The sequence below is a fragment of the Oscarella lobularis genome, chromosome 10 (genome assembly GCF_947507565.1).
Source record: "Oscarella lobularis chromosome 10, ooOscLobu1.1, whole genome shotgun sequence".
Taxonomy (NCBI): Eukaryota; Metazoa; Porifera; class Homoscleromorpha; order Homosclerophorida; family Oscarellidae; genus Oscarella; species Oscarella lobularis.
In genome coordinates this window covers 2,181,523-2,192,999 of record NC_089184.1, presented here as the reverse complement: position 1 = coordinate 2,192,999, position 11,477 = coordinate 2,181,523, and the positions used below count along the sequence as shown (strand labels likewise).

Genomic DNA, 11,477 nt, shown 5'->3' with positions numbered 1-11,477 from the left:
GTCACACTACGAGCAGAATACAGTCGAACCCCGCTTAGTGACCACCTCAGTTAACGGACCACCCCGCTACAATGACCACTTCTAAGTAGAACGGAATATTTCATATGTTTACTAGTACATTTCTAACCCGCATAAGAGACCGGTTAACCTCACTTTAGCGACCACCTCGTATCGTGCCCCAGTCGTGCGCATCCTCTGTTTACTCGCTTGTGCAGCTGCCGCTTACCTGTTGCGTCATGTCTAAGCAAAAACGAACATCCCTTACACTTGAAGATCGAGTGAAAGTGCTTCGCGAAGGCGAGAAAAAGAGTCAAAGACAGCTTGCAGTGATGTTCGGGGTAAGCAAATCGCAGATTCAGCAGGTTTTGAAGCGAAAGGTTGAAACAATGAACGAATACGAGCGAAACAGTAATCCAAAGCGGAAAAAACTTCGATTCGGGAGCGAATATGAAGACATCGACGAGTTGACCTTTCGCTGGTTTGAGCGAGCGCGCGGTAGCGGAACGCCCATTAGCGGACCAATGATTCAATGTCAAGCAATGGAATTTGCTAAAAATTTACACAAAAGCGAATTTAAAGCATCGAACGGCTGGCTGGCACGCTTCAAAAACCGTCACAACATAGGTTCCAAAATTCTTTCAGGAGAGCGAGCGAGCGTCGATGAACTGACCGTGGATGATTGGATTGGGCGCCTTCCAGCCATAATTGAAAATCATGACGAGAAGAATATCTACAACGTGGACGAGACTGCCTTCTTTCTTCGCGCCCTACCAGAAAAAACCTTAGCAGTAAGGGGGACTGACAGTGCTGGGGGAAAGAAGTCGAAAGAGAGATTTACCGTCGTTCTGTGCGTGAACCTTCTTGGTGACTTCGAGACGGCATTATTTATCGGCCATTCAAAGAAACTCCGCTGCTTTAAAAAAGTTCCACTTCATCGATTGCCAGTCACATGGAAGTCAAACAAAAAAGCTTTGATGACTGGCGAATTTTCAGCGTTTGGATCAAACGTTTCAATCAAACAATGCTTGCTGAGAATCGACATGTTTTTCTCTTCTTAGACAACGCGTCGTCTCACAAAAGTGGCGATTTGCAACTTTCACACGTGAAAATTCAGTTCTTCCCTGCTAATACAACGTCGTTCTTACAACCGCTAGACCAAGGCGTTATCCAGAACATGAAGTGTCACTATCGTTCTAAAATGCTTCGAACTGTCCTCTGCAAGATGGAGTCGTGGCTTGCGGCATCCGAAATGGCAAAGTCGTTCACCGTTCTTGATGCATGTCTGTGGATAAAATTGTCTGTTTCGGCTATTAAAGCAGCTACTGTACGAAATTGCTTCAGAAAAGCCGGTTTCGATAAACAGCGGGAAGAAATTTCAGACCATGAATCATCTACAGAGAACGGTGACGAACAGGTTTTACAGCAGCACATAGCTAGTCTTGGCCTTCCACAAAGTGCAGATGCTGCCAATTATATTGCTTTCGACGAGAGCGCTCCGACAACGGAGGTTTTGGAGAAAGGCTGGGAGAATGACCTGCTGGACGAATTTGTTTCAGAGAGAAATCAAGAATCTTCGGATGAAGATTGCGAAGAGCACGAGGATGAAGAAGAAGTGGCAGAGACGAACATCACATCCATTTCTGAAGCACGTGCTGCCACAGAGAGTCTGAAGCTATTTGCCGTCTGACGAGGCTACAACGAATGTCTTTCGGACTGCGTCTCTCTTGAAGGTAAACTTCAGGAAAAACTTCTTCATTCGCAATTAGAAGGCAGACAAACATCTATCATGTCATTTGTTGTGCATGAAGAGTCCGTTGAGAGTGACAGCGAATAAAAAAACACATTGCACACTACACGTTCTCCGTCTACACTGCATTTTCGCCGCCTACACTACATTTTCGGGTGGACGACCACCTCGCTTTAGCGACCGCCTGTTACGTGTCCGAAGGGTGGTCGTTGCAGCGGGGTTCGACTGTATTGCAAAGCGGATTCCGTCAAATTCTGGCCCATTTAATCGGTGATATGCTTTATTCGCTTATTTACGTGCTCATTGTGCAGGTCGGAATATTATGTGGCCTATGTGAGACTAATATAGAGTAATCTAATTAAAATTAGACGTAGCAGTTAAGTAGCAAATTCTAAAAATTATTTTGAAAAGGTAAGTGTAAGAAGAATATCTTTAGGTTATATTTGTTATCGGTAAAACCTTAAGTTTTCGGTTGAAGGCTTACTATAGCTAAATAGGCGCTAGTGGCTTATACTTTTGCACCGCACTGTAAGTGAAGTCCTTTGCCGTGATGGAACGCGTGGAAAGTCCGGTCTTCGGAGTGTCGAGCGTAAAGTAGTGCGCGTTACGGTTAAGAAAAGTGGTTGTTTTCGTCGTTTTCCAATGTGCAACATCTTTATTTATGGTATGGAATAGTAAATATAAAGAGTAAACTATGAATAAACCATGTAACTTTATATTTTTTCGCGGAATTGTTTGACCGACAAACATCAAAGACCTACAAGAAAGAATTGCAATACATACGTAGAAACGATCTAAAATTTAAAAACGACCTGATTTATCAACACTTCAAAGACAAAACTCAACGTGGAAAATCACATCAAAGTAACACCAATTGAACACGCGCAACAAGGGAAACTAGTGGAAGCGGGAAAAATTGCATTAAGACACTAGATACAGTTGATCCGAAAGCCGAAATCCTCCGCAATTTTATCCTTGAACTAAACAGAAACTTGAAGACATACGACAGTACTTTATGACAGGCCAGTATGATCAGCGATTTCCAGCGTACTGTACGCTCACGGAATTAACGCGTACGCCACTTCCGAAAATCGAAAATAATAACATGACGTCATTGTTATTATTGTCTACAGTGATCTCGTCAACGTCGGAACGATTGTCGTCGAAGCGCTCGGCCTTGTCGAAGCGCTCGGCTTTGTCAACTTTTTTCTCGATCAGATCAATGTCGTTGATAGCGATCTCGATGCCAAGTTGTGGATTATCGTCGTAGAGCAACTTCTCGCTTTTTTCTACGCCGGTCGAGACGTCAATGAAGGGACGCTTTTTAAGCCGGATTTCTCGACGTGCTTTAAGGCGATTTTATTGCCGTTTGAGTTGGATTTGTTCCCCGAGACTCGATAGGGACGTCGATACGCGCGCGGCGTTTGTGCGGGTCTGGCCGTGGTTCTGGCGCGCCGTCGTCAATGTCGCAACCGCGACTCGTTAATCGATCAAGTGTTATCGAGATGTCGACCGCACGGGGCATTGCGACTCTCTGCAGAAATTCACGATATCTATCGAGTTCGAAAAGCAAGTGCTGCAACGAGAACGAATTTAGTTGACTGTTTATTCGAGGCATCTCATACAAAAGAGAGATTCGAAGACTCCCAACGAGTCTGTATACGGAAATTTTCCCAATTTGGCTATTCAGGTAGACGAGGGAAAGGTACCTCATTGAATCAGTCTCCAGAGGAGCAGAGCCGATTTAATGTTTAAAATTTCTTGTGCAGCTCCAAACTTTGGCGTCTTGTCTATAATTTTGAACAAGTCGTTGGTTAAAGACGAACAAGACGAAAAAATGTCCATCGTGCTTTTCTTCTTGGCGACGGACAACAGAGAAAACTTGATCTTTTCTTCTGTCAAGTCTAAGGCGTCTTGCTGGACGAGAATATTCAGGACTGCCTTTATTGGATGGCGTGAGGCGAAGAAAGAGACGGAACCTCCCTTTTCGATCCGTTTCTCCGTCTACATGTAGTTTGTCGAGAGGTACGGCGGCAAAGCGCACATGCATCTCTTCCGATGTCTTTTGAATCAATATCAGGTCTCAGTAGCGACGGAAAAAAACGGGCGGCCGAGATATCCAAAAGGCGAGTGGCCATCTTGGATTTCACTTTTCTTCTTTTCCTTGTTGCTACAGTACTGCTCTGCCTCCAGATCCAGCTTCTCGCCCAAGAATTCAATTCGTTGGACTCGTGACTAAACCGTACTTTTCGACGGTTCTTCTTTTACGTCTGCCTTTTAAGGAACCCGTACCCGTGCCGTCTTTTCTAGCGTCGAATGCCTCGAGCAGCTAGTGTACACCAGGTCAACCTCGTCTACCTGGTCAACCTAGTCAACGTAGTCAACCTTATCTACCTGGTCAACCTACTCAACCAGGTCAACCTGGTCTAGTCAACCAGGTCAACATGGTCAACGTGGTCAACCAGGTCAACGTGGTCAACCTAGTCAACGTTGTCATCCAGATCATCTCGTTGAACTTAATCAATCCGGTGATTGTGCGCAAAGTCGGCAAACAGTTTAATGTGGCCAACGTTTTCTTATTTTCTTCGATCACGTGATTCAGCATCTGCATGTTCTTTTTTAACGCAATAATTAGAGCAAGATTGACGACCCTTTTTTAACGCAATGATTAGAGCAAGAAAAACAACCAAACGTAACACCCTGCCGGGTCCTCATTACTATACCTGATGAGGTATATATTGATGACTCAAAAAACGCGGCCTTCTCTTCATTTTTGGCAGATCTTTTGGAAAAAGCATGTCTGGAGCAACTCTGCCTCTCGATATGTTTTCGAGCGCTCAGCTTTTCTAAATATGTTTCATAAGCGTTACATGAATTTAGGATTAATGGATTACCTTCGCTTGATCTGTTTCAGAATACGCTCTTTTTGGTTCTTTCTGTCTGTTCCATCTTAAATACGACCGTTATCGCGCTTAATTAAAACACAGTTCTTGTCATTTACCTTTCTGTTTCTGAATTTTCCCTTCTTCTTCTTCATTGTCCTCTTCGTGTTCCTTCTCCTTGCGTTTCTCCTCCTCGCGTTCCTTCTCCCCGCGTTCCAACTCATTGCGTTCCACTTCCTTGCGTTCCACTTCCTTGCGTTCCACTTCCTTGCGTTTCTTCTCCTTGCGTTCCGCCTCCTTGCCTTCTGCCTCCTCGCGTTTTTCTTCTCTCTCATTGTCGTTATCGCCATCATCAGATTCGTCCAAATTATCGTATTCGATCAGATCGTCGTGGTCGCTTTCACAGAGATTGTCAGCGTCAACTAGATAAGCGTGATCCTCATTTTCGCGTGCACTAAGTAAACGCCCATCTTCTTTCGCTTCAATGTCAGATTGCTTGAAGCAGCCAAATTGTATCACTGAAAGTGAAAATTATAGGATCGGGTAAAGACTATATCACAGAAACTTACTGTCTCGCCGTGTCTTCATCTTCCTCTCTGGAATGATACTTGCTTTGATGATTGAGCATTTGAATTTCTTCGTCAGTACTGGCTCAAGCCTGATTTCCGAGAGATTATTCTCTTTACCCTCAGGAACAGCGAGCAGAAACCATGAGATTTGCTGCTTCTGATCTTTGCGCACCCAACCTACTCGCTTTAGGGCCTGTCGGAAAGCGCCTTCAACGATTGTCTCGAGGTTCGCGATGGTCAGAAGGACATTTAACCTCACGCAGTAACAAATTAGGCATTCGGCGTACTCGCAATGCCCAAAAGACACGAATGTTCCCACCAGCGCAACGCCCAACTCTCAAATGTTTGAGGAACGGACTATCCTTACGTACTTGATTTGGCCCCAGCTGCAGTTTGCTGCCGACAGCCCATTGCAACGATAACGTTGCCCACAAGAGCAAGGTCAGCTTCGTCACGCTCTTCGACCGCCGTTGGAATAGCGCTATCTTTCGGACAGACTTGGCGAATAATCAAATACGAAAGGTCCTTAAACATTTTCACGACCTCTTTTTCGAAATATACACATTCAAGGGCAATCTAAAGTGAGCATTGAACGACTATGAGACAAAATCTTCAAATCTACCCCAGCTGTAAACCAGATCAAATCCGCGTATCCATCCGCGGTGCGGCAAAGAGTGGCGGGCAGTTATTTCAAAACTTTCTTTTTTATGGAGCGAGTCTCCCCTCCATCATTTGCTTTCTGGGAGTAGCAATGTCCAAGACTGATGAAGAAGCCGATGCTACTGGATGCTCTTCGCCACCGAGCAGGAAGGTGCCAAAACGCCTCATCTTACTCATCCGTTTTTAACGCATTCACAGCCTCGAACGGGATGACGACGAGACGTGAAAGTAGTCTAAAAAAGAAATAAAGAAATGTCAAAGACAGTAATGAGCCTGTCTGTTACCGCTGCATGTTTCCAAAGGAAAAATTGCAACTTACTGCATCTGGGTTTTCCTGTTCCCCGTTCTAGTGTGCCGTGCGTAGATCTATATGGATTATATTTACTTTTCATTTCTACGTAACTAAAATACTATGCTTCTTGTACGAATTGATTGCCAGTACCTTCACCTCTTCCGGCTTTTGCGGATGGTCGATCCAGAAGCCGAACGACGTCGCCAGTTGCATCGCCTGATACAATGGTCGGGTAACACATCGAAACTGCGCGCCGCTCAAGCCGATGCGCGAGTAGGCAGACCGAGCCGTAATCGACTTTCCGCTGTCGGAAACTCCTTGCAGCACATGATTGCCTTCCCAGTGCAACTCACTGTACCGAAGACGAAGAACATCTGCCGGCGGCACGACGGAAGAGATTCATAAAAAAATCCGAGAAATTCTGTCACGGCAAAGGGGCCCCTTAGCGGGAGATCGACAATTGGCATCAGTTGCTCGACAGAGACGTCATACTTAACGATTATATTTTAATATGCTTCGAAGCACATGACTATACGTATAGTATATACATAACAATAAATTCGTTTGCATGTGACAGTAGACTAGGCAAAACAGCTCATTGTAGCACATTATTGTTCATTGCAACAGACATCAGTTCTGGCAGGAACTGAAACATCATGATTTTGATTCTTCCTATAGAGGTTGCATGACGTACTGTTCCAGTTTCTGATATTTGTTGGCATCGACCAGGGACATCTAGAATTCGTCGCGACGTAGATCAGTTCAAAGCAGAGATTCCACTTCTTGTGACATCAGAGATTGCTCATTTTTTGTTGCGCGCGCATTGCAGCCATGCTTCGGCGATGGATCGACGTGGCTCCGTACGTTTCGGATGCTCCGTGCGATGACGGATCGGCGACAAAGCCATCCGGGTTATTAAATAAATTATTAAATTTGATTCGAATGATTGGAGGCGTCTCGAGTTGTCAAGATCAATTCGGCGGCTCTTTTCATTCACTAGCAGAAGTTTTCAACGAATAACGTCGCCACCGCGCCTGAATTCTATACAAAATGGCATTCAAGTGTAAGGAAGGATGTACGTGTCTATTGGGCTAAATATTCTTTTTGTAGGTCTGGGGTCCTGATCCCTCGATCAAAAACTGCTCTGCCGGTGTCCTGGACAAGACCCCGTCATCAATAACTGCCTTTGTATGAGGGGACAGTATGTTCAATTTTTTTAGAATTAATTATTTAATTATCTATCTCTCCCCTCTTGTCTACGACAAGTTTTGATTCGCGGAGTCATGCGGCAGGGCGGGCTATCAAATGCGCATGCCATTGTCTGTACTTGTAATAATCGACGTCACCCAATAAAAAGAAGTTGAAATGCGCATGCTCTCGCGAAGCCCAATTAGATGTCAGGACTTCCGCTTAAATGACCCCTTCCACATAATGGGTTTGAGTAAGGTATAGGTATAGACCAAATGGATAAGCTTTGGGTTTTCAGTGAAACAATCGAAGTTTTGAAGACAAAGGTTCGTTTTAAGGTCCGACGAATTTTTAGTTGGGGGGACAGTATTTCAGGAGAGCGCTTCGAAGCTTGCGATTCCGTCACCGGCTACTATGAGCTTCTAAATGGCCCGACAATGGATACAGAAGCGTAGCGAGAGTTCAAATCTATTCGAAATCTTCGCGGGTCATAGGAATTGGCTCGCGTACTTCAGCTGCCGGCGATTCGGCGGATCGCCAGACTTGTTCGTACCTTCGGATCTGCTCTATCTCTCACTATGTCTCGCTGCTTTTACCAATTACTACCATTCACACGATCCCGTCGTGTCTGTTTCAGCGTTCCGACGCCATATTTGGGAAGAACCGCTCGCGAACGAACGACGTTCAACTTTGTCTTCTCGAGAGAAGAACAGCGAAATATCACCAATATGAATTACTTTTCGATGTCTCTAGGTGTCGCGATCCTCTTCGATCGCAAACCCCAACCGAGGAATCATTCGAAGACAGCGCGGCCACGCCCGACAATTCCGAGCCAACTCGCAAAAAGAAGCGGAAGAAGAAACGCGCGGGCGACGGCGCACTCCCGACGCCTGAATCGGACTTTGACGAAGCGAAATCGTCAGTGAAGCTCGATCGATTCTTCGGACGCCGCGGGGAAGACGTCGAGAATTGGCTTTTCCACGTCAACGCCGCCGCGAAATTCTCACGCTGGCCCGATCGTTGCAAGCTAGCCTCCGCTGCAATGGCTCTCTCTGCAGATGCCCGATCCGAATTCCGCGCTTTCCTGGGAAACGACGACGTCGGCAATCTCACCTCGAACCAATTCGAAGCTTTCCTTCAGGAACAATTCATCCCGCGCTATCCCACGCATCATTGGACTAATAAGTTAATGGTCTGCAAACAGACGGCGCGTGAGACCGTAGCCGAGTTCGCTTCGCGCTTCAAACAAATTCTTTTACAGCTCCAGAACGCAGATCCTGACGTTGTCTCGGTGACGATAACTGTATCTCGCTTTCAGGCCGGACTTCGTCGCGAATTCAAGGACGAACTCGAACGGAAACCACCGAAATCGCTCAAGGAGGCGATCAGGACTGCCGAAACCGCCGAACGAATTTGGAATCACAATTGAACCGTTGCTCACGACGACGATTGCTACGCCTTGCGATACGATCGCCCGCCAGCTGCGTCGGCGCCGCAGGCACAATCGCGCCCGATGGGTAAGGCGTCCGACACCACCGTTCAGCTGTTGCAAACGCTCGTGCAGCAGCCAGCGCAGTTGATGTAACAGAATTCGCAAATCCTTCAACAGTTGGCGGCCTCGGCATCGAAATCAATCACTTCCGTTCCCGCGGCTAGTACAGCCCCCTCTCAATATTTGCCAGCGCCGACGGCGCCAAACAAACAACCGAATCCTAAATTCTGCGTCGATTACCGTCTGCTCAACGAACTGATGATCGACGAGGGCTATCCTCTACCAAGGATTGATGACAGCCTCGACCTCCTCGGCGGAAATCGCTACTTTACCTCACTCGACTTGAAATCCGGTTATTGGCAAATCAACGACTACGAAGTTGTTCTCACTTCAAAGCTCCGCCGAGCCTTCGAGTTGGCTCGTGCCGCTCAAACAGAAACCGACGTTCGCCGAAAGAAATACTATGACTCGCGTCATATCGCCGTTTCGTTCGAACCTGGTTCTCTGGTTCTACTTCATACGTCCGTTCGCACACCTGGTCTTTCGCCAAAGGTACGACGTCATTTCGACGGCCCGTACGTGTTCGATGCCGCCTCTCCGACGTTACGTACGAGCTTGTTCATCTGGACACGCAGAAATCGACCATGGCTCATGTTCAACGGATTGTTCGCTATTATCCTCACAACAATTTTCGTCTTTGTTCTTCTACTCCAGCACTTTCGTCCGACACCGCCAATTTGACTACTGCTCACGATAAGGGTCCTACATCAGATGGATCACTGACCGCAAACGGGTCCAAGCCAGTCTTACCGCGCGACGGCGCAGGGCCTCACTACGCTTCTTCAATCAGCGTCGAGGATCGTCGTGGTGATCAGGATGCGAAAGTCGCTTCGCTACCGGAGCCCCGCCGTGCGACGACACGAGCGCCGATTTCGTCTCGGATCAATCCTGCTCCAAGGATGGTCAAAAGCGCCGCTACTTCAGACGAAAAGGATTTCAATGCGACAGAAGCTGAGGCTCACGTAACCCGTATCTTCGCTCTAATTCTACTTCTAATACTCGTACTTATACTTCTTCGCGTCCTAAGCAACGCAACGTGGGCACGCTTTCCAGTCGTTTCCCTGACGGCTTTGTTGTTAGTCTCACCCATTAACAGCTGTAAATTATTTCACATTGTCTTCATTTCTTGTTGTTCGACGTTTTTGTTACCCACATTGTTAGGCAGCTGCTCCTTTTATTTTGTTTTGTTGGTTGTACACATGTACGAGGACGCACACTCCTCTAGAAGGGAGTGAGTTGTTGCGATCCACTATATGTTTGCATGTTATAACCTGGGGCGCATGCGTTGGTCAGTTGGGAAATATACAAACCTTGCAGACAGTCGCTCAATTATTATCATTCTCAAAGAGTCGCCTAGAGGCCGCGGCCAGGCATCGCGGGGGATCCTAACAGTTTCAATAATTTTCCGTGCCAGATTGAAAAAGACACGAAGGGCACAAATTGGCGTAAAGAAATTCTTCATCATGCGAAGTATTGCACAGTTCGTTGACACTGCACCTGGTGAAACAATGAAAGGACCTGTCGACGTGAAAAAGATTTTTTGATCTTGGCAGGTAACTAGTTGGTAACGACGGTTAACTTGCTAAAGCAAGAGACCGCACAGGCACAGTGAACTTACGCCTTAAGCCACCATCTTTAAAGCGCGCTAGATGTCGCGTCATTCGTTCCACGTGGAAGCCGATGACATCATTCGACTCGACTGTCCCATAGCAGCATTCCGATGATCTAGGGTTTGTTTAACATAGCGGTCACGTGGGTCGTTGAAATTGGCTGATTACGTACGCGACTGTTAGATGTTTTCCCAAATGTCTATGTCTCCTTGGTCACGCCCTAGTGCGTTAAGGTGATTCCTTGGCGTTTCTCTTTTGTTCTCCTGCGTTTATAGCCGAATGTTCATAAGAATTTCTCTCAAAAGTGGCCGGACACTCCGGAAAAGGTACAGTGCCGGCCAGCATAAACGTCCCCGCTTTGTGACTGTTTTTTCGTGTTGTAAATCATCTCGAGCAGCTCAGCATTGGCATTTTTGTAAAGTGCATAGAATGCATTTTTGAATTAATACGGTTGCATGACGTAAGCGTGATATTTATTTTGTTGCTCACGTGAACGCATGCTGATTGGTTGATTGCCTTAATTGACCGTTAGACCCACATGAAATCACCCGGATAAAGCTTCAACAATGGAGAGTAAGGGCAACGATAATCGATGGAAAAAACGTAGAGCGCTCCTCGAAAGAATGGATTCGATTCGAAAAAGACGTCGAACATCGGATGAAACGTCGTCGGATTCCATTCGGAGGCCTTCTACGCTTGAAGAGTCCGACCCCTGTCCCGCAGTCAATACTGAGTCCAATACTCCAGTCGTGGCCAATCCTTCGCTTTCGGACGACGACAGCGATGCTACCATTGTTGCCGGTAATGAAGACGACGCTGAGAACGACGACGACGCTGAAAATTCCGACGACGACGACGACGACGACGACGACGACTATTGCGCTGTTCTTCAGGACAAAGATATTTATTCCATTGCTCAGGAGTGGATTCGTGAGCCTGAGCGCGGCCGTGAAGTCCGCCAGATGGTGTCTGCGCTC

General features: G+C 46.7%; 1 protein-coding gene across 1 annotated transcript; it reads left to right on the top strand.

Annotated features, from left to right (window-relative positions):
• Positions 1-236: 236 nt before the first annotated feature.
• On the top strand, positions 237-1,687 carry LOC136192225 (tigger transposable element-derived protein 4-like). Its single transcript, XM_065980751.1, has 2 exons — positions 237-864; positions 1,059-1,687. Exons 1-2 carry the CDS (start codon positions 237-239, stop codon positions 1,685-1,687), a joined length of 1,257 nt encoding a protein of 418 aa, XP_065836823.1.
• The last annotated feature ends 9,790 nt before the right edge of the window (positions 1,688-11,477 follow it).